The sequence below is a fragment of the Cibotium barometz genome, chromosome 48 (assembly GCF_041138505.1).
Source record: "Cibotium barometz isolate CiBa-2024 chromosome 48, ASM4113850v1, whole genome shotgun sequence".
NCBI lineage: Eukaryota > Viridiplantae > Streptophyta > Polypodiopsida > Cyatheales > Cibotiaceae > Cibotium > Cibotium barometz.
The window spans coordinates 30,755,530-30,779,782 of record NC_141093.1 but is presented as its reverse complement, the minus strand read 5'-3'; the positions used below and the strand labels follow the sequence as shown (position 1 = coordinate 30,779,782).

At 40.7% G+C, this 24,253-nt stretch overlaps 1 protein-coding gene across 1 annotated transcript; it reads right to left on the bottom strand.

Annotated features, from left to right (window-relative positions):
- Window positions 1-427: 427 nt before the first annotated feature.
- LOC147611066 (uncharacterized) lies at window positions 428-4,564 on the bottom strand. Its single transcript, XM_086785713.1, has 3 exons — window positions 3,764-4,564; window positions 3,128-3,524; window positions 428-2,063 (listed from the first exon to the last, which is right to left on the bottom strand). The coding sequence occupies exons 1-3, from the start codon at window positions 4,212-4,214 to the stop codon at window positions 689-691; spliced, it is 2,223 nt and encodes a 740-aa protein (XP_086641839.1). The 5' UTR covers window positions 4,215-4,564; the 3' UTR covers window positions 428-688.
- Between the last annotated feature and the right edge of the window lie 19,689 nt (window positions 4,565-24,253).

Below are 24,253 nucleotides of genomic sequence, written 5' to 3'. Positions count from 1 at the left end.
AGAATGAAGCTAGACAAAAAATCACTTATTTTATTATTTATGGCTGAAGTATGTGGACATTCCACTCACATCCCTTTGTCTTCCTGTTGAAGCCTTATCGGCACTGGTAGATTAATACCCTTCTAGAAAATAAAAGAGAAGATAGTCATACGAGTGAGTGCTTGAAAAACCGGATTTAGTGTATTTGAAACTTGGAAAAAAAAAAGACTGAAATTCAACCGACCAAGTTTTTACACTTCGGATATTATTCGACAAATCCAAGCAAAGGATTGGCCAAACTGTAATCTTGTTACATTTTAGGTTATTATTCAACAAATCAAAGGAAACTGATTAAAAATCGGCCACGTCGTTTTTCTCAATGACTCAGATGAATACAATCCATGAGATCTCAATAAAGAGGAGAAGGAGAGAGCGAACAATTTATTCTAGGGCTAATAAGAAATGTAATAATCTGGTCTATGATCGTAGTATCTCAATAAATAAATCTAAGTTACATTGCAATATTGTGAATAAAGCCGGTTTTTAAACAATAGGAAAAAATATCACAATTACCTGTACACTAGAATCCTGCACTGCAAGGACATCTAATACACCTACCACAGAGACTGGCAAAGTTGAAGCGTCTGAAACCACGAGCTGGTTGTTTTATAGAGCTCTACGATTTTAATGGAGAGTTTGATCATAGGAATCATAGCTGGTTATCCCATGATTTTGCATGGGACTGGCCACTCGTGTTTTCTTCATCGGAGCTTAGATTTTCCTTCGAATTGGCTCTGTAATGATGGCTTATCCCAAGCTCTGATGATCTCTGAGTAAGGCATCCTGCCATGCTTTCTAATATGCCATTGTCTCCTCTCACCCCGAGAAAGTCCCTTGTAAAGTTATCCGCTGCAGCTCCATATTCCTCTCCCCCGATGCTTATAGGCAAACCCATTAAAGAAGGATTTGAGACCGATGACCCATGATTAAATAAAGCTTGCTGAGAATAATCTCTTGATGATTCATCTGACAACATGGGGTTGTTATTACCCATAGCAGTGGAGGTTGCTTTAGAAGATAAATTACTAGTATTACCGCCCATAAAATAGCCTGCACCTGCTCCACCATTAAAAGAGGATAGCATCTCTTGTATGCCAGCCGCACTGTCCATAATAAGGCTGCTTCTTCTTGTGTCACCACCCAATATTGGGTTGGCCTTATCCCCATCAAGATCAATACTAGAGGGTCCTCTGTTGAAGGAGCGGTTTACATCAATGCTTGACAAACCATTAGCACCTTGATTTGATGAGGCTGGAGGCCAATACATTGGGTTTGTATTAACTGATAAACTTGCCACTCCATAGCCTTTGAAAAGAGAGGGATTACTTGTGGCTACACTGCCCATTTGAGCAGCTTTCTGTAGCAACGAAGTGGCTGACATTTGTGCAGAGGAAGGCGAAGCAGCTGCATGGGCTTGATTATTATAAAGAGATGGAGCTGAGGGTAATGCAGTAAAGCCATTAAAGCTGGTCATCCCTGCAAAATTTCCATTGCTGCTGTTGCCTGTTATGCCAAATTCAGAAACATGATTGCCGTAGATTAGACCATTACCTTGCCCTAAACTAGTGGCAGCAGCTGGTAACATTAAGCCAGAGTTGCTGTAGTAATGGCTACTTCCAGACCCTCCAGTGCCATTATATGATTCCAGTAGTGCAGGGTTTAATGGAAGATTGAGTTGTGATGGGTTTCCCATTAGCTGCTGATGATCATTAATACTGCCGGTTGCTGCATGACTTAACCACAAAGGTAGCCTTGTGCGTGAAGATGGTGTAGTTGCAGCAGCCACTAGCTGACTGTTCTCAAATGAAGAGCTTTCTAGGAACCCATGGCCGTTTGCATGTGACGCAGTAGGGTCTCCTCCTATCACGTTGCCAAAAGGACCCCCTTGTAGCATAGCTGTTGAAAATGTGGTGTCGTTGAGAAGATCTGCATTAACTGGATGCCCTCCGCTCTGATTCAGCCTTAGCGCGTTTTCATCTGCGAGTGCATCACAAAAAGCTCTGTGCGTGATGAAGCTATCCCTTCTGCAAACACAAACGCGTGCGCACATGGGTTGATCAGTTACTTATACCACAAAATTAAGGTCAAATAAGTACAAAATTTACGTAGCATATATAACGTTACGCAACGTCAAATTACTCATGGTTCATGTTATCGCTTGAAAGCATAACAGGTTATATACTAGTGCACGTTTCACAGAGCTTTAGGTTATTAGTTCGCACTCATAATTAACATTAAGAAAGTAGGTCAACGTCTTAAGTGCAAGAAAACGGATCACTTACACTAAATGTAATCATCAAGGCAAATTATGACACGCCAAGCTTTAATCACACTGGAATGGAGGTGCTCATACACTTAGATAGTTGGATGAGACTCGAGAGTGTCTTCAGCTAGCACTTATGGTCGACGTTAAACAAAGCCACATAGCAAGACAAGGCCAACCATAACAAGGTGGATAACGAGTAAGCTATGACAGAAAGAATTGACAACCCTAATTGATGATTAGGGAAATAAAAATCGACTCAAGTCCAGGAGCAGCTCCTGCTGCTGAGGAAGTAGGAGGCCACGTTGGGAGACATTGTAGATATTCATGGAGGCATCGACACATGGGAGAAATGATAATATTAAAACGATCATGTCATTGTTCATGTGGGCCATACATACATTATGACAGTAGAGAAATGGCACTAGATAACCATTCCGGTTCTTTTATCGTGTGGGGCTCTGAGCAATGGCACTCCAACTCTAGGTTTGAGAAAGGGCAAGCAATGGCACTCCAACTATAGGTTTGAGAGAGAGAGAGAGAGAGAGAGGGGGGGGGGGGGGGGGGCGACAAGCAATGGCACTTAAGCTCGGGATGGCCTGTAGAAACGTGAGAATGTGCGTGTGAGAGAGAGAGAGAGAGAGAGAGAGAGTGTGTGTGTGTGTGTGTGGCTCAGGTGACCTATTCGTCTTTGAGTGAGAGAGTGTGTGCGTGAGAGAGAGAGAGAGAGGCGCAATGACACTTAAGCTCAGGCAGTGACCTATGCGTCTTTGAGGGAAGGGGGGGAGAGAGAGAGAGAGAGAGAAGAGAGGGCGGGCGGAATACCTAGAGAAGAGGGTGCCGCAGTCGCAGCGGTACTCTCGAGTGCCGCATGTCTTGGAGTGCGCCTTCCAATCGGACTGGACTGCGTATCGCTTGGAACATTTCTCGCACTTCCACTTCTTCTCGCCGTGCTTGCGGCTGAAATGTTTCTTAATGCCTGTCAGATCACCCAACGCCCGCGCGGGGTCGTGGTGAACGCAAGACGTCTCCGGGCACACGTACACCTTCTTCCTCACCTCCTTGCTCCCCCTCTGTTTCAGCTTCCATGGCAAATTGTGGCCCCTCCTGTGCAGCTGCAGATTCTGATCGCGCTGGAACCCCTTGTTACATATCTCGCACACAAACCTGTTCGTAGCCAACAGTGTCCTCGGCGACAAAGCTATCACCTCCGCATCCGGATCTGCCAACAAACCGTCGATCAGTCACTAACATCAATGCTGTCACGATTAATTCATTAGCTAGAACAATAATCGACACTGTAAACATGCATTAACAATGCTAACAATCATAGGCCAGCCATTATAATAATATGAAGACAGAACTTCATAAAGTAGCATCTGTTTAGCACCAATTAAAGACGTTCTTATACCGTAATGTTATGCCAAATTAACCGAGCGAAATTTGCGTACGTTGGCGTACCTGGCATCCCTGGAAGCCTTCTCTTAGCCTTCACGGCTACGGTTAATCCATTGCTGTTGATAGCCATTGAGCTGGGCTGGACTGCGCTGCCACCGTCACCAGTGGTGGTGGTAGTTTCCCTCTCACCGGACGATGAGTCTCCACTAACTTCACCGGATGCCGACGTTACGTTTGTAACAGCGGACTGCTCGCCGGCCCCGCCTTCCAACGTCTCCACTTTCATCAAACCATTGATTAGACCAGACTGATGATGGTGATCGACATGAGGAGCAAGACCGCCTGCAAGCTGTGGTGAGTAGAAAGCAGGAGCAAAGCCATGGTTATACTGGTCTAGAATTGAGCCATTAGTCTCCCCATGATTGAGTAAAGCAGCCATGTCTAGCATTCTGAGGTGATGATCATGAGCTGCAGGCAAGCTAGAGCGGTGGTGGGCGCCGGGGACACCTTGCATTCTTCTGAGGTGGGGATTAGCCAACAAAGGCGAGTTAATCTTGCATTCTTTGAAGGTTTGCAATGATTATATAAACAAGAATAATATGATAAACGTGCAGCTAAATACGCTGGAGGGTTACATACAGAGAGATTAACGTTGGCATGCGATAGGGTAAGCTCTAAACGTTAATATATGGTATGGATTAATGCTGATAAAGGTGGACGGTGGCTATGGCGAAGAGGGGAAATGAAGGAAGCACAGAAGAGCGGAGGAGGGAAGGGAAGAGGGGTCCTTCCGCGTGTAGAAGATTAGGTTCTCCTTCTGGTCATGGGCAGGGACCATGCGCAACAGTGGGGCCTGGACATCACGACAAAACATACGCAAAATTTCACCAAAATCTAGTCGGAGGAAAACACGGGCGCTGTGCTGGCGTGGCAGCAGGACCTCTCTGTTTTACTGCTCCCCTTGCCAGCTGGCCCCACCTCGCCCCACCCGCTGCCAGCTCATTTCTTTGCAGAGATTTTTTAGAAAATGGTGATAATTTTTGTGTTTCTTACCCTGTACCTTTCACCCCTTTTTCTTACCCAAAATATGAATTTTACGCACTTTATCTGACTTTTCCTTTCTGGTATCTAGCTTTTTTCCCCATACCTAGCTAGCTTTACCCTTTCATCATTCATGCCAAATTGCGAATAATTCATGCAATGAGAATGAAGTGAACTTTTTAAGTCTATAAAATGTTTTGTGAATGTAAATTGTTTTTTTTAATGTGTTGAAATTGTAAAATGCTTTGTGAATGTAAATTGTTTTTTTTTAATGTGTTGAAATTGTCAACACAGCAGTAGTTCGGTGGATAGAGCGATGTGTTATTCCCCAAGGTTATAGATTCAAATTGCTACTGTGTGGAGACGTCCTTGTAACTTGCCGGATGGTGGGTGCAGTGTTTCTAACCAGTGAAAAAAAGGACAACCTTTGAGCCCAACCGGTTTTTATTAAAGAATGCATTATCGATTTTATATTTAAAACCTCAAAGATTTGACTCTTTAGATTCAAGGCACAATCGGTTTTTTCTCAAATTGAGTAGTGAAAATTACAATTAAGGATGGTATTTTTTCCTCACAATGGGTGTGTGTTACATAGTTCAGTGAATAGAGCGCGATTGTGTTGTCCCCAAGGTTATGGGTTCAAATCTGATTGGTTATCGAGGAGGCATCCTTATACAACCGGTTTTCCTCAATTTGAGCAATGAAAATTACAATTAAGGACGGTTTTTTTCTCACATTGGGTGGGTGTGTGTTGTAATCAGCATAGTTCAGTGAATAGAGAGTGATTGTGTTATCCCCAAGGTTAGGGGTTCAAATCGCATTGGTTACAGAGAGGAGACGTCGTTGTAACTTGCCAGATGGTGGGTGTGTGTTGTAACCAACATATCGAGGGTTGTAATAGAAATAATAGATTAGTGGCCATTTTTTTAAAAAAGTGTTGAAAGTAGCCCACAATGGCCAAGGAGGAATTGTGATTTATTAAGAAGTAAGGAAGGATTTAGAAGTTAGAAGTTAATTTGGGGTGCTGGTGAAAAATTATCACATTAAAGAAATCGAAAGCTTTTGTTTTTTTTTTTTGGGGGGGGGGGGGGGGGATAAACGAATAGTTTTTGACCTGTGCAAAGTTTGCAGTCTGGCCGGCCCCATGGAATCTTCCACTTCTGATAGCTGGTGACTTGTGTGTGTGTGTGGGGGGTGGGGGGGGGGGGGGGGGGTGGGGGCCCGGGGGGACGGGCGATGGGGCCGTGAGGACGGTGTCCTGATGTAATGGCATTGGCAGAGGCAAAAAAAGCATGCAATATTTTGGCTTTTTGGGGCTTTTTTTACCACGATGAAATATAGAGGCGTGATCTGTGAAAGGCCGTTCACGAGAGAGCACACAGAGCGTGCGCGCGCGCGCACACGCACACACTCTCTCTCTCTCTTGAAAGGCTGAACGGCTACGCTTGGCTTGGCTTGGCTTGGCTTGCCTCGCTTTGCATTACGCTTTGTCTCATGCTCTGTCCATACACCGAATCTCCGTGCCCCACATGCAGGCCCCCTCCCACTTCCATCGCGCCACTGCTCACTGCTTTCGAAAGCTCAGAGATTGTTACCCCCGCGTCTGCATCCTCTCGCCGGACGAATAAAAGTATCACCCACCGGGGTGACCCCCCCATCAGGAGCCTGCATCCGAGCTGGTATACCAGCCTGCAGCCCCCTAGTACGTCAAACAGCTTAACTTGGTATCCTTGGCAACATGTACCATTCTCCCATTCACATGTTTGATCCTTGCACGTATAATCCAAGGCTCAAGCCATCGCAACTTGCCATTCGCTTGTTGGTGGCCGCCTGCTGGTCCCTTTTGTCCTCCAATCCATGTCACATGATCGAGCAAATTATTTCCATGCCTCTCAATCATGCTTTTGCCGAATGCATATCTATCACCAATCTTATAAATTTTTACCACATTTCACATCATATGGTGTCTTGATAATACCAGTTTAACAAATACAAAGTCGCATTTGAAAGTGGTTCCTTGCATTGTTGGGATCCCTAGGGAGAGTATATGCATCTACTAAATCAATTGAGAGAACCCACGTGGCGCTCCGTGATGATCTAAGTTGACAAGAATTGATATTTCTTGTAAGTGAAGAAGGTACATTATACTATAGCTGAGAATGGAATATTCTTAACTATAATATTATAGTTAAGAATGGAATATTCCTTTAGGGTCCTCCAATCCATGTCACATGATTACCCAGAGGCAAGAGCTCAAGAAAACGATTTCCAAGCCGATCAATCATGTTGAAGCCATAGATATTTCTATCTCATATGTTAAAATTTTGCCGCATTTCACATCATATGGTGTATTCTCAACGAGAGTGCAATCAATTCAAAGTGGCATATTTTGGAAGTTGAATTGTTGTTAAGATATTGCTCTATTGCTAGGGAAGCTGGCCTCAATAAGGGTAGACACATCTATTATATTGAGAGAAGCCATGCAACGGTGTGTGGCCTCTCCCCATATCCTCCCTTTATTAGTCCAAGGGTGACATTAAGGTGCCACTTGTAGGGCATGCATTGGATCACGTCTTGGCTAGTGATGTGTGATGTGAGTTGGCAAGCTATGATATTTCATCCAAGTGAAGAAATTATAGGTTAATAATGGAATAATATTCATTTAGGTTTAAACATTGAGTGTGAAAGAAATACTAAATGGCTTCTCTTGCTTTTATGCCCCACTCCTAACACCTTCTCATGATTTATGGGTTTTATGTGCCAAATCAATGTAACCTAATCACCTAGACAAACACTATGCTCACTCCTATAGTTAGGGGTGAGTCATGATGTAACATTCCCACAATCCAACTTAGAAGTTAAAATTTGGATACTCGCTTGATAGAAGATGCAGTCTTTAGGTTAAAGGTAGCATTCATAACGAAAGAGGAGCCCTGACCCCACCTCACTATGGGTAGTCCCACATGGAGGTGCCCTATTATCCACACAAACTTTATCTCCACCACCCCAATCCATAAAAGCATATAAACTTTTCTTGCACTATTGCTACTCTTTCTCTCTCTCCGCACGGAGGTGCCTTATTATCCACACAACATTTATCTCCTCCACCCCAATCCATAAAATCATATATACTTTTCTTGCATGCTATTGCTACTCTCTCTCTCTCTCTCTCTCTCTCTCTCTCTCTCTCTCTCTCTCTCTCTCTCTCTCTCTCTCTCTCTCTCTCTCTCTCTCTCTCTCTCTCTCTCTCTAGCATAAGTTTCAATCTTAATGTAGGGTTACTATAGCCAAAGGTGCACAAAATAGATGGGAAAACCTATAAGAAAGAAAGTGGAGAGATTAATAGTCATGTACACATTATGTGTGGTAGGAATAGAGGTAGAGGAGAAGCAATACAAGCATTGGTGGGGTGTTGACAATAGTAATGTAAATATGTGTGAGTACGTGTTTATGTAATAGTATCATTGACAACCATTACCATTTACAAGACCATGGACACCATTTAGACCATCACCATTAGCAATGCTATTGATAATATCATCATAAACATCTCTAGAAAAAACACTATCTTCGTCGTCTGGGTTCCCAAGATTTCTCCATCTGAACCACTTCAAAACCAACCAAGCAAAGAAGGCCTCAACATAATAATCAGTGCAGAGAGTCCAAACTATAGGTTATACCAAAATGGATAACTAAATGCTTACTGAAAGCTCAAGGCTACTACAAGGGTAATTGTTGTATTTGGATCCCAAAACATAAATGTATACTACTAGCCTCACTTCCTAATGCCAATTCGGAAGCCTGGCTTCATAGGCTCACCTTACATACTTTTGTGAATAAAATGACCCCCTTTTTTTCATGAACTTACGGTTTTTTTCTAAAATTGGTTTAAAAACCCTCTCCTATAAATGTAATTTTGTAACTTTTTTAAATTAATATACCCCTTCTGATGAACTCACGTGCTACATTTACATATTTTTACGTAAATCCCCTGGGCTTTGACTCTTACCAAGGCTTAAAGGGGGTTTTATTTCTTTTTAGCATTTTTTAACTTAGGTGGGGGTGAAATATGACCCGGGCCCTCACTCTTAAGAAAACCCTCATATCACTTATGTGTGGAGAGTATTAAAAAATAGGTCTATATCACTAGTTTGGTAACATGACATAAACATGTCCTATGACATTTTTATGTCCTGCTAAATGGCCAAGTTTGATTATTTTTCCAAACAATCGATAAATACATTCCATATGCTATCTACATCAAGTCATTTTTTATGACCCAAATTTCACCTTAAAAATGCTCCATGAAAAAAAAAGACTTTGGGATGACTAGTACAAAATTTATTGACAATCTGAACTGTTGAAGTTAAAAACAATACTAAAAAGTTACAACTTCAAATTTTTGGAAAAAAATTTACAAGGTCTTAATCCATGTGATTCATGAACTATGAATATAAATCATTTTCATATAATCAAAACGCTCTATATAAGCTAAACTTTTATAGAAATTGTGGATAAATCTAGGTTTTAAAGGCTTCTCTCTTTTCTTATTGTCTAATAGACAAAATTGACTTGCATTCCATGAATTTTATCTTAACATTGATATCTTAATTTTGAGGCTTCGATATATTGATAAGTTGCTATTTGCATATCAATCATAACTTTAATTTTTTGGGGGTGTTAGGATAGGAAGAATATAAATGTTTTTCTACCCATTGTGAGATACATTTAAATGTTTCATTACCATAATTGTACTTTACAGAGGTATAATGTCGTAGTAGTAGAAATCTCGTTTTCCAAATACCCTTTTTTAGGCTATGCATGTCCATTCATGTGAGTATACATAAAATTTTCAATCTATAATTACACATATGAAACAAGATTAATGTTACATAATGTCCAACCTTTAGTTGTATAGGGATGCTCGGACACTAGTGTGCCATCCTAGTGAATTGGTGTCGTGGGTGATCCCACAGTAAATATTGATTACCTAGTGTTTTGGCATAGCTTGAGACCATGCTTGACGGGTGTATGTTGTTGAGGTGTAACAAGTAGTGCCATGCTTGACAACTGTATTGTGGTCAAGTGAAATAATTGGACTATGCTAGACAACTGCACACGATCGAAGCATAACAAGTGCTTTATGCAATTGATGTGCCATGCTAATTGAAAGTGTAAAAAGTGGCAATACACTCCATGCTAGCTGATGTGTATAATGATACTCTCATAATAGTGAAACAAGTGGTAAGTGTATGTTTTGTTTGTGCCTATTAGCGTTTCATATTGGGATTAATTATAGAGAAGGGCAATTAATTGAAACAACTAATGTGTTTACGTTTGTGAGATAGGTGATGAGTAGGGTGCATGTTGCACATGGAGGATCTTGTCTATATCATCTCGGAATATTATTATCTCATACTATTTTGTTGGCCACATGCCAAAATATTGCACATATTATTTGTGGGTGGCATTGCTATATTGTTAGCACATATTTTAGAAGAGTTTTGATTATTTACACTTAGTGCGTGAACAAGCTATAGCCTTTTGAGCTATTTTTGTAAAAGTAAAAAATCAAGTCCAATTTTGTACGTAGAACTATTGTTAGCTCCTTGAGGGTATTTTTATGTCCAATTAAGCTTCCAAACTAGTGATATACATGGGTTCTAGGAATATACATAACATGATCATGGAGATTCCACGTACTCTAGTAGCTTCACCTAGAAACATGCCTTTTACAAGGACCTTTAACCTTAGCTCTTGGACATTTAGTCCTCACCAAGGATATTGTTCATCTAGACAAACACTAAGGTTTATATGTGCACACCCAACTCATGGATGGTAAAATGTACACATAACTCTAATTATTGCCTTTGGTTGCAACCTTTGATCAATGAATTTGATGTCTCACAAAGCAATTTTCATCACTCATCCATCTCTTCCAATGTTGCCACTCAAATGGAAGGAGAAAACTATGACATAGATTAATGTAAACACACTCACAAAGATAATTTGGGGACTAATTTGATTCCCTCTCTTTCACTCCATTGTCTTTTACCAGTCAAGGAAATCCCGACCTACCCGCCCCGCAGGAGTCCTAGGAGAAAAGCCTTTAGAACTATCCCAAAGTGCAATAGGTTTTGTAGAGGATCCTTTGCCTCTACACAATGGTATGGTTCATGTCACATACCATCACACTCGATGATAAGCTTAGACATAAGGATTAATGTAAGCTTGAATGCTTGATTAAGTAAGCTTAGAAATTGGGACTAATGTAAGCTTGAATGCTTGATTAAGATAAGCTTAGACATTGGGATTAATGTAAGCTTGAATGCTTGATTGAGGTAAGCTTAGAAATTAGGATTAATGTAAGCTTGAATGCTTGGATTAAGATTACCTTTGACATTTGGGTTAATTTCTTGGATTAAGTTACCCTTAGACATTTGGGTTAGTGTAATCTTGATTTCTTAGATTAAGAGAAGCTTAGGTATTTCAATTGATTTGTAAACTTAAAACGCTTGGATTAGTGAAAGATCTTGTATGATTTCTTATCTTTGTGATTACTCTCACCCTCTGAGATTTTCTAAGGCCATTGAGCTTAAGGAGTAGCAATTGAGGTAACTTCTAGAGCAAGGATCTACATGACCCATTGTGTCACCTTGGGGTGCACCAGTTCTTTTCCAAAAGAAAAGGGATGGTATGCTTAGGCTATGCATAGATTATCGTGGGCTAGATGAGTTGACCATAAAAAATAATACTCTATACCTAGAATTGACAAGCTCTTGGATTAGTTGTTGCAAGGTGCCCAGATCTTTACAAAGATTGATGTAAAATTAGGGAAGATTAATATAAAAGCAATCTTTGTAAAGATTGATTATTATATTAGAATCAAGGAGCAGGATATTGTTGGGATTCAGAGTTGTATGTGTACGTGTCCATCATGTGTCATGTCATGTGTGTGGTGTAACCATGTTTGTGTCCACCAGTTTGTGTGTGCGTGTACATCCCCAAAAAGTGTGTGAACACTCACTTACATGTTATGTGTGTGTTTTGGTGGGAGCCCACTCTTATATAGGTTTTACGTAATATCTAGATATGTATCCCCGCTTGTTGACATCATTGCTATGTTATGCAAAAGAACCTTTTCAAGGTTATAAAAGCATTGTACTTGGTGTATCTAAATGATCACATCAATCTAATCCATCATTGAGACGTGCACATTCGCTCTCTTGAACTTTATCACATCGCATCTCTCTCTCTAACATCAGTTGCATCAATAGTACTGCAAGTCTACATCAACAAAAGATCTGAGGTGACTCCAATACAAGTGCCAATCTTGACAACTCTATCTTCAAGCTTAGCATAGCGCGGTGAGCTCTATCACAAGTATTGTAAAGCAATGGACTTCTTGAAGCAGTTTGCAAAACTCCACCATTGACAACCTGGAGAAAACGGCTAGATTTTGTCATTGCTCGTTGTCGACACTAGTACCTATCTCTATGTACTAAAGATCCCACCGCCTCGCTGCCCCTCCATGCTTTAGTGTTGCAGCCATGTGCACCTAGAGAGAGATAAACCTTAGTCTTTAAAAAGAGAAAATAGGTGTAAAGTGCCTTATACAAGAGGTTGTTCATGTGGAGATTGTAGGCCATGTGTTCATGGGTCTTTCATGCACATTCGGAAGCACTCACCTTTGTCGTTAACCTTGTTTAAAGAAAGGGGGATTATTGTGTATGAAACCAGTATAGATCATGGACCACTAACTCCTCAGTAGTGTAGCATTGACCCTGGCCTCTGAGTCTTTATGTTGGGAACAGGCTACATGGATCACTAACCTCCTAGTGCAGCATTGGCCCACTGATTGGAAACAAGCTACATGAACCTCTAAGACATGCTAGGATAAGCCTCTAATCCATGCTTATGTTGAGCCTTTGAAGGCAGAAGGCTAGCAAACCCCCCTAAAGTGTGAATGGGATGAACAAATACAGGGTGTAGCAAACTTAGAGGTAATAAGTTCAGAGCTTGTCTAAAAGCTTCAAACTTCTCCCTATAAAGAGGCTTTGTAAATCCATTTTTCACATTGGCCTATGTTGACACGTAGGTCAAGGCTATCTCTCTAGCATGTGGAGCCTTCCGTGAGATAGTGGTACTGCACTCAATGTGCTTTTTTCATGCATGGAAAACTGGATTTGACGCAACTACTTATGTGCTCTCTTTGTCAGTGTAAAGGGTAATAGCAGACTACTGTCTGATACTAAGATAAGGCAAAAGACAACAGAGCTAGACACACTCCATAGTAGATGTGTATTCAGTTTCACAATTAGACGTGGCTATTGTTGATTGCTTCTTGTTGAGCCCTGAGATGCATGAGCTGCCAAGAAGGAAATAGTATCCATTGGTTAACACTTTTATGTCAAAACATCCTACCCAATCACTGTCAATATAGGCAGCAGACAAGCATAAATAAGATGCACTGCTATAAAACAATGCATAGTGTTGTGTGCCTTGAAGGTAGCCAAAGACACGCTTCACTGGTTGCCAATGTCGATGAGTGCCGTCGGGACAATGCATAAACCTGCTCACACTGCATACCATCTTGATGGGTATTGCACAGATATATAAGACATCCAATAGCTTGCTAATAGGTGGATACATCAAAGGGCTCCAAAGAGTCCTCAGTTGACAGTCGAAGATTCCACACAGGAGTAGAAATGGTTTGAAATCGGTCATTTAAAGCTACTGAATGTATGTTCTCTGAGATAACATGATGCCCCCCTCAGTCGAAACAAACTGGGTACCTAAATAATAATGTAGACGATCCATGTTGGAAACATTAAATGTATTCTGTAGGTCAGTAATGAAAGCTGCCATGTGCCCCTCGTTAGGGCCTATAGGAGCAGATCGTCCACATAAAGATTGAGGATAAGAAGATGATCTTTTTCTTTGCAGACATAAAGAGTGCTTTCAGTGGGGCTATTCAAAAATAGGCAAGAGAGCAAATATGCATGTATCTTCTGATACCAAGCACAAGAAGCATGTTTAAGGCCAAATAGTGCTTTGCATAATCTGCATACTTGATGCTCCGAGCCCTGCTAAACAAAGCCATGAGGTTGTGTGACATAAACTTCTTCCTACAGATTACAATTCAGAAATGTAGTTTTAACATCCAACTGATACACCTTCCATACTTTATGTGCAGCCAATGCAACCAGAGTCCGAATGGTCATCATACGTGATGTCGGTACAAAAGTCTCAGCATAGTCAATGCCTTCCCTCTGCCCTTGGTGAGACTAATCGAGCCTTATACCAATCAACAGAGTCATCAAGCTTCCATTTCAGCTTAAACACCCACTTGGTGTTGTTAATCCCAGTTAGGATTAACAATGATGCTCCTCCATTTCAGGACATTAATAAGTGTCATGTAAAGGCACTATAAAAGTTGTAACATTATGAGATATTGGCCACCCAAGGCCTTAGTTAGCAAGTTTTGGGCGCCCAAGTGTGAATAAGGGCCAATTGTATATAAGTTATTCTCTCATAATGAATGGACACAATCCCCCTTTGTGCTATGAGAGTTCTTGCCTTGTCTTGAGAGAGAGTGTGAGAGAGTACTCTAGTACATGTGCCTTCTCTATGCTTGTATGCATGTATGCTTGTGTAGAGAAGAGAGAGAGAGAGAGAGATTGCCTCGTGTGATGGTGTGATTGACTCTACGGTGACAGTGTGGAGGTGAAGCTTAGAGGATTGGAGCTTCTCGAAGTGAGCTTGGAGACCTCAAGGGACACAAGCTCAAAGCTTTGGTAAGTTCCCTATGACAGTTGTGTCCTATTCCTTCTTCCAAAGGTGAATGCATAGAGTTCCTTCTTTGGAGGTGTGGTATCCCTTAGCATTTTTGGCGCCACTGCCGAGGAAACACCCTTGTTTCTTCCACTCTCCTTGAGTTTCAGCTCCCACTATACAAGTTTCATCATTGCCTTTGCATTCTAGAGGTGCATTGTGTATGGAATGAATGGATAAGGTTTGAGTGGAAGTGAAGGTTTATTATGAGTTATTGGTTGTTTTTGTTGTGTGGATAAGTATTGGGGTGATCCTAGATGAAAAGTACACCGTTTTTTCCTTTCAATTTGATGTTTGTATCACCAAATTCATGAGAACATGAACGAGCAGGGTGATACTCTATTTTTTCTTCTTCGAAAAAATCCATAAAAATCACAAAAATAAGGAGCCATTGGTTGTGTTTTGAACTCACATTACACTCCTTATGTATAACACAATCATTTTGGAGCATCTGGATAGGTAATTTGCACCCAAACTCGTCTCTGTCCGACGCATGAACTTCACACATGAAAGTGTAGCAAAAAAGTTCACGACGTGAAGTACTTCCTGTTATCTCACGGTATGAACCGCTCCCACAATTAGCATCGCAAATCACAGGATTACCTTGCTAAAAATAGGTCGTCTTATCCTAACATCTCTGACACGAGTCCTACAAAATTTTAATCCATGAACTAGTATAGAATACTTCACAATGTGAAACACTATATAGTTTACGATGTGAACAATTTAGATCTCACGACATGAAGGAGTATCTGACATCTCACGATGTGAACCAATTAGATCTCACGACGTGCACGACGTAGCTTTTCACGGCGTGAACTATTAAACATTTCATGATGTGAACTATTTTCTGCAATTTCACAGTGTAACCAGATTTAGTTCACAAACCTAGCATTGTCAGATTAAGGTTAGGAAAGTGCCTTAAGTGAGCAAATTGAGACCATTCAAATTAGATCAAGGTAACGTTGACTTGTAAATCCAAAGTAATCTTCGAGCACGTGAGAGTGCAGAAACTAGTTCACGATGTGAACTACTTAGATCTCATGATGTGAACGATTTCTGACATCTCATGGCGTGAACAATCTATAGTCTCACAGCCACAAAAAACCAAAAAAAAAAATCAGATCAACAGTACCCTACCAAAATTCATTTGGGGTAGCAAATCAGCTTATCAAATCACATTCACATGCACTTTAGGTCTGGAAAACTCATCGGCGGAGACGACCTCGCTCCTGAACAATAGTGCATCGAACCACCCAGGATCTTCCTATCAAAAGAGTGTTGGTTCAGGCCACTCAATGAGCACTCAATTGAGTGTCTTAAGGAATCTAACCACCGTCGATACAAGTAGTGAAGAATACATGGAAGAAGGGCTATGATTCTCTGGGTTAAGAGAAGAGGAGAAACCACCCTCCCCTACAAGATCTAGTGGTATCATTGATATAGCCCAGGGTTTTTTTGGTCTCCAAACCAGCAAAACGATGAGAAAGTGCAATCTACAGGCATAGGCCTGTCAACCAACACTGGACTAGGTCCAAGACAAGAATCACCTACCCAACCTTCAAGTTCTAGGCTTTCTAACACTGGCACCCCCCAGAATGAGAAGAGACTTGTAAAAAGCACGGCCAGGATAGGTCAAGTATTCTTCCCAACCTCAGAGGAAGTAGAATTAGATTTGAAAAGGGTTGAAGTAGAACACAACTGCGAGAATTGAGCTTAAGGAAACAAGAGCTCGATACTTGAAGGGCTAGGGCTGAACAAAAAGGAATGGGAAATGTGAATCCATTTCAATCACGTGGCAAGGAAATAGAAATAGTCATGGGCAGGACTGAGGGAGACATTCCCAAATTTAGAGCTCGTTAATGAAGAGACAAGAGCGGAGGAAGGGTTTGATACCTAGAACAAAGGAGATAACCTGCATAGGGAAACTGTGGAAGTAGAGGACCACCTGTACACTAAGAAAGACATAGAGAAAATGATCAATCATCCCATGTTCTTACAGGACATGGAGCTCTTGATTCTACAAAGATGGATGAAGGCTGCTAAATAATGAGCAGGGCCAGACTGAGGTGGGAGGACCTACCCCTAGACCAGAAATGTCTAGAAGAGCCAATGCTGGAAGAGGACGAGGCCTAGGTAGGGGGGAGTAGCTCCTCAAAGACCAATGGCGGATCAAAATGTAGATCTTAATGCAGCCACAAGGACAGATTTGTTGAATATGGCTGTGGAAATGGGCCGAGGAATGGTCAAGGAACTAGGCACTGCTCTAGAATCCAGACCATCCCAAATGAAGCCACACATCATTTCAAAGCTCATACAAAAATTCTCAAGGGATGGGGACCCAATCCAACATGTTGAGATCTTTGCGTCCACATGCAAAACCTGTGGGCCAATAAGTGATGTAACCATGATTCATGCATTCTCACTGACCCTAGAAGGAAAAGCTCATCAATGGTTTCGAACCCTCAAGCCAGAAGATAAGATCAACTTCACTTGGCTCAAGAATGTGTTTGTGCCAAGCTTTGCCCAAAGTGGCGACAAATGGATCTTTGTGGCATAGTTGCATAATATCAAACAAAAAGAAAATGAGTATATGCAAGACTATGTATCCCGACTAAAGCACTTGAACTCAAGATGTAAATTACGGGAGAGGCGAACTGATGAGTTATTGCCATACTTCTAGAGTAACCCGACCAGCTACTCTGGATGCACGTTGTAAGTTGGCGTTGTAAGTTGGCAATCGAATATGAAGACAATATGCTTGAATTGCCACAACTTGAAGATGTCAAGGCAGCTTCTACAGCAACGACTTCGCGAGTTTCGAGTCACCAAGACACAAGAACTCAGAGTTAGCAAGTTGGGAACATTCGCAAGTTTCCAAACAGTCCTCATTAAGAATTGTCAAAGGGCCAAGTGTGCCATTGTACGCATTGGGTACTCTTGAAAAAGATGAGACCCAAACAGAGGATGAAAGTGAATGGAAATATGAAATAGACATAGGATTTGAAGCTGAAACTCTAACTGAAACACCCATGGTTCCTTTGGAAGATTCTATCATGGTATGGTTGGATTTCCCTAACAGGTTGTGGATGAACTCAATAATGCCATATTGGACAAATTAAAGGTGAAGGATGGAACTAAAGCATCAAGGCATGGACATACCCATATTTATCCTTGTAGAGATTTGGTATGGTGTTCTATGTACAGAATGAATCACTACCACTGAATGCCCACAATTAAGAGTAAAGCCATTACTCTATTGTGCTCATTGTGTAAAATTAGGAAACCATGACACTTCCATGTGTAGGTATCCGAGATTCCAAACCATAGCAGAACAACTGCCAACACCAAGAGCACCACTGGCTTTACCAGCACCACCCGTGCAAATCACTGTGGCTGCAAGACAACCAAACCCATCCTATTTACCTAGAGGCATGTTTCGAATACAGGACACATCACCTCTACCGCCACCTATTCTACCGTCACACAACCACCACAGGCTAAAATCAACTAAGTGCTAATCAAGGAGCTATCAGCAGAGGAAGGTGAAATGGTGCGTGAGGTAGAAATCAATAGTGAGTACTACGAGGAAGCTACGGAGATTGCACCAAAATTTTATGTCTTACAAAATAACACACCAGTTCTAATGTTCCAAGTAAGGGTACAGTGGAAAGTTAAGGACATAAACGCAAATATGAGGAGGGGGCCACTATAATGTTTTGGTTGCAGTGAACCTCATCAAATAGCAGAATGTCCTAACAAGAATGTGGTTCATACGCATCAAACTCAGCAAATGACTACACCACCTAATGACATGCTTACTTGTACAAAATGTGGGGTTGATTATTTGATCAAGGACTGCCCATATCGCATAAGTGGTTCTTCTTCCACTTCTAACCAAGCCACTATTAGGACCATAAGTGTGCAGCCTAGAAACATCATGCCACTGAATGCCCTAACACATGACCAACTAGGGGAAAAAGGGAAGAACCCAGTAGATGCCACCACTTCTAAAACTAGCAGGAGAAGGAGGGTGAAAATAGTGGGTAACGGTGACACCAGAGTCATAATTCAAGATGGATCTGAAGAAGATACTATCAACACCCAGATCCACCCAATCAAGGGAAGAGAGTGATCAAGTGCCAAAATCAGATGAGTTTGACCAGGAAACACAAAGAGAAAAACCATCAACCCCTAAGGAAATTGGTGAATACCCAAATGCTAAAGAAGAGATAAGAAATCATGAAGCTAGGGCCCTAGTAGAAAAGTGTCAACAACTTCACGAAGCCAAATTACGCGCTAATCGGGCCAAGGATACAATGTATCCAAGAAACGAACCAATAAGGGAAAGAGAATTGGACGTGCCTACTCTTATTTCAGAAGAGTCTGAAGAAGGATCTCAAGGAAACCTTATGTCAAGAATGTTTAAGGAGGTTGAGCAGGATGTGTCCATTCATTCATTCCCTAGAGATGGATATGAGACGCACATGTGGAAGGAACCCTCACTTACCAGAGATCCCAGAGACATAGGTAGTCTCGCAATAGATGTAATGTCCACTTCTATACAAATGCCATTAGGACAACTACTACACAATTCACCAACATTGCGGGCAGACATAAAAGACATAAAAGAATGGGTAGAGGGTAGATTAAAGCCAACTGCCACTGTTGCAGAGGAGATCCAATCACCTCTAGCAGAAAGAAACTTAAAACATGCAGGGGAAAGAATGCCTAGATTCATCAAGATACCGGTTAATCAATTGGAACGGTATTACGAAAGTGACGACACTAACGCTACAATCCTAATTCATCATAAAACAGATACTAAGCATTGGCTATGCTAGATGGTGGGGTGGGAGTCAGCATCATCACAAAATGATGTTGGGAAAATTGGGGAAATATTGATCTAAAAAGAGCGGATCTTATCGTTAAAATGGCAGACGGAACATCTTCAAGACCCATGCAGCTTTTGGAGAATGTGCGACTTAAACTCTTTACGTTCCACTACCATCATACATTTGTGGTAATGCACTATCTGCACCAACCAGACTCATATGACATAATCTTGGGGAGACCCTTCATGAGGGAATCCAAATTGGTGCACGATTGGGCATTAGACCATGTGTATGGTCGAAGGGACTCACAAATCCTAAAGATAGATCTGCGAATGTGGAAAGCACACCCCATGGAAGGACAATTGTTTCGTAATGTTTCGGTCACAACCGAGCAAACCACATTCGTATAAGTATGCCAGCCCCCACGGTGGAATTTTCAAAGGTGGAAGAGGAAGCGGCAATGTATGTATGACTACCTCCTCCAGATTTCATTGAAAACTGGATGCATGTGCTAGCCACCATAGATGTTATGCAGCCCCGAGGAACCCAATACATTGAATCTGGGAATGTTCCCACTACCTCTGTCTATATGGTCAATTGGCAATCCATTGAAGAGGAATCGGAGGAGGAATTTTCAAGCATAGAAGGGACTAGATCACAAGGACGTACAAGTTCCCTACGCCTTAGAAGATGGCGAAAGCAGAAACGGTATATCACTTGACGAAATTCCCTACTACGAAGAAAACCCACGGTGGCTAAGATACATCGAAGCTACTAAGGTACACGATGAGTTTTCTAACAATTGGGGTGAGGAGTTGAGAAAGATATCCATTGAAGGGAAACATAGGGAGGAAGTCACCCTTCAAGAACCGGAAACACTTAAGCTTACAAAAGTTAGGCGCCAAAAATGAGACAAGGCTTTGGTAGAAGCCGAGCAGCGAGGCTAAGAAGGTGATGGCTAAAACAAAAAGAGAGGATGAGGATAAACCAGACCTACTTTCAATGCCAGAACATTTCAAGACATACACAATTAACAAACGAAAAGTGGTCCCATTGATGGCCAAAAGAGTTAAAGAAGATGGTTTATCCACATCATACAATGGCCTAGATAAGGTCAAGGAAATTGATATTACAGAGCTAGGGGAGGAAACCAAACCTATTTATATTGCTAACGACTTGACTCCAGCTAAGGAAAAGGAACTTGTTGCTCTCCTTAAGGAGTTTAAGGATTGTTTCGCCTAGAACTACAAAGAGATGAAGGGCGTACCACCTGAAGTGGTACAACACATTATTTCAATCATGGATGGATCAAGACCAACCAGGCAGAAACCATACGAGATGAATCCTAAATATGCAGCAATTGTAAAGGAGGAAATTGATAAACTTATTGGAAATTGCTGCGGACTTCATCTATGAGATAGAACACACAGATTGGTTATCACTAATCGTAGTAGTGCCAAAGATGAATGGGAAACTTAGGGTCTGTGTCGATCTCAAAAAGGTCAATGTAGCTACTAGAAAGGACCATTACCCACTGCATTATACAGAACATATTTTGGAAAGAGTAGCTGGTGAAGAAGCTTACAGTTTCTTAGACGGATTTTCAAGTTATAATCAGGTGTCTATAGCACCCGAAGACCAGCATAAAACGGCCTTTAACACAATGTGGGGGACTTTTTCTTACAAAGTTATGCCTTTCGGTCTCACCAATGCCTTAGCAATGTTCCAACAATTAATGTGCATAGCCTTCAAAGACTACTTGCAAGAGTGGTTGGTGGTATTCATTGATGATCTGTGTGCACACTCTCAATGGTCAGACCATTTTTCTTGCTTAAAAAAAGTGTTTGAGCAATTTTGATTGTATCATATATCCTTAAACCCTTTAAAATGCCAATTTTTGGTCAAACACAGTGTGATCTTGGAACACATTGTCTCTAAGAACGATATATCCACTAACAAAGGCAAAGTCAAATTGATCTTGGAATTGCCCCCATCCACTAATTACAAAGGTGTATAAAGGTTTATGGGCCACATTGGATATTATCATCACTTCATAGTATTTTATGCTAAAATTGCTAGACCATTATATAGGCTACTCATTGTCTTTGAATGGACTAAAGAATGCCAAGAAGCATATGATAAATTGAAGCAAGCACTGGCCAATGCACCAATTCTCTGAGACCACCCAACTGGGATCTTATATTCCATGTACACATCAATGCATCGAACTTTGCTATAGAACGTGTACTGGCATAGCCTGGTGAGTTCAAACTGGACTACCCAGTCTGCTTCGCTAATCGCCAATTGAATGATGCAAATGTGAATTATACCACCACAGAATGAGAGGGTTTGGCCATGGTTTATGTTGTCAAGAAGTATCGACATTACCTATTGGCCAACAAATTTGTATTATTTGTGGACCATCAAGCCTTATTATATTTAGTGAATAAGCCTTGCACCACGGGAAGAATCACACGCAGGCTATTATTACTATTGGAATTTGACTTCATGGTCACTATAAGAAAGGGAACACAGCATGTGTTGGCCAATCATATGTCAAGAAATCCAAATGGGGAACTGGCAATTGTTGTTGATACATGAGGATTATAAGTGTGTGTTTGACATGCACATCACATACATGCAGGACTGCTTAACATTGACTACCCCTAGGTGGTACACTAGTGACTCATCCCTAGATAAGGGCAATGAATATGCTTAGTCTAGGCTTGGGGGCTTACACTTATAGGGGAAACATGGCATCTAAGAAATATGTCATGGCTAAAGTTATGAATAGGTTCTCAGAGTAGGAGAAATACTACTTTTGAGAAATCCTACTGTTGAGATTATTTATGAAGAGGATAAGTGTTTATAGCCTCTAGACAAATTATAACATGAGTGGTGTGAATCCACTACTAAGTTGGTTGTTATCAAATAGATCTATGTGATTCCCTCCAGTATTCTGGCGTAAGACAGTCCTTTAAGAAAACAGGGTTTCTATGCAAGTTTTTAGTTTGATTTTCTTTTGAATACAATGAGTATATCAATATCCCCAAAACTTCATACTCGTAATACTGAATTTCAAAACAGAATTTCTCGAATTTTGTAACCTTGATCCTCAGATCAATTCGAAGAATCTTAACTTAGTTTCAGATTTGGTGGGAGATTTAAGTGTATTTTCCTGAACTGGTCACATCTTCTTTCCTCGAAACTGACGAAAGAGTTTGGTCTTGGGCATAGTCTGATTCAGGGTTCGAGTCTAATAAGGTTTTTCCTGAACTATTTTTCTCTAAAAGGGGGTGATATTTCATTCATTGAATATTCACTTAACTGATTTCTAAATTAATCACGAATTCTGATATGGAATAAATTAATCATTTATTTGAATATTTCGACTTCGATAGATTTCCTGAATTTTCTCTTTACAATCCGAGTGGATATAAAACGATAGAAATTTCTCTCTCAGAGTATTTACTTATTCACTTATCAAATACTCATAGAAATTAAACATAGAATTAAAGAGAATTCTAATTTTGATTAAAAAAATTCTTTATGCATCTATTTATGCATAAAATCAATTTTAATAGGAATAATACTTTTATAAAAAAAAGAATTTCTTTATGCATCTATTTATGCATAAAAATCAATTTTTACAAGAATAACGCTTTTATAATAAAATTTCCTTTTATGCATCTTTCTATGCATAAAATTTAAATTCAATGAAAACAACACTTTTATAATAAAAATTTTCATTATGCATCATAGAATTTAAATTCAATGAAAATAACACTTTTATAATAAAAATTTTCTATTATACATCTTTCCATGTATAGAATTTAAATTCAATGAAAATAACACTTTTATAATAAAAAAAATTCTATTATGCATCTTTCCATGCATAGAATTTAAATTCAATGAAAGTAACACTTTTATAATAAAAAATATCTATTATGCATCTTTCTATGCATAGAATTTAAATTCAATAAAAATAACACTTTTATAATAAAAAAATTTCTATTATGCATCTTTCCATGCATAGAATTTAAATTCAATGAAAATAACACTTGGTATGTGTTTTTCAAGGGAAGTTTGGTTGCAACAGCTGGTGGGGAGTGTTTGAAGGACAGCTCACGTGGCAAAGCCTTAAAATGGTGCGCTTCCGGTACGATGGAGACGAGGGCCGACGAAGCGGTCCCTGAGTGAAGTGCCAGGACACCTAAGGAGGATCCTAGAGGGTTCTGACCAAGTGATGCATGGGCTCACGGTGCCTAGGACGCCCATCCGTATGTTGTGGAAGATATTGTATTTTTTTCAAGTTAAGTCTGTAATAGTTTTCCTTCTATCTGGTTTAATCAGGTGAAGGTTAGTTTAGTCTCTTGACCCCATTTTAAGGAAATCAAAAAGGTGGAATCATCCCTATTTTTCGGGCACAAGGGAAATTTTCTCGGTTTCGGTTTCGAAATTACCACCAGATTAGTCTCGTGTCCGAACATTCGAGGGCGAGGCCCCGAGTGGGAAACCCTACCCCGTGCAAGAAGAAGCTACTTCCGCTTCTAGCAACCGAGAATCCGGTGTGCGGAGGGGGCAGTGGGATCTCACAAGAAAGATTCTATTCATCATATGACTAAAAGTCACAGGAGCATTAGTAAGACCGAATGGCATTACTAAAAACTCAAAGTGACTAGTCTGAGTTCTAAAAGCAATCTTATAGATATCTTGCTCGGCCATTCTTACTTGATGATATCCAGATTTTAGGTCAATTTTGCTAAAGATGCTGGCTCCTCTTAATTTATCAAGTAGATCATCAACTCTAGGAATTGGAAATCTATTCTTGATAGTATTCTTG

Coding starts and splice junctions, on each gene's coding strand:
- LOC147611066 (XM_086785713.1), bottom strand. CDS start 4,214: ATGCAAGGTGTCCCCGGCGCCCACCACCGCTCTAGCTTGCCTGCAGCT. Junction 3,525..3,763: donor AAGGCTTCCAGGGATGCCAG/GTACGCCAACGT, acceptor GTTTGTTGGCAG/ATCCGGATGCGGAGGTGATA. Junction 2,064..3,127: donor TGCGGCACCCTCTTCTCTAG/GTATTCCGCCCG, acceptor TTGTGTTTGCAG/AAGGGATAGCTTCATCACGC.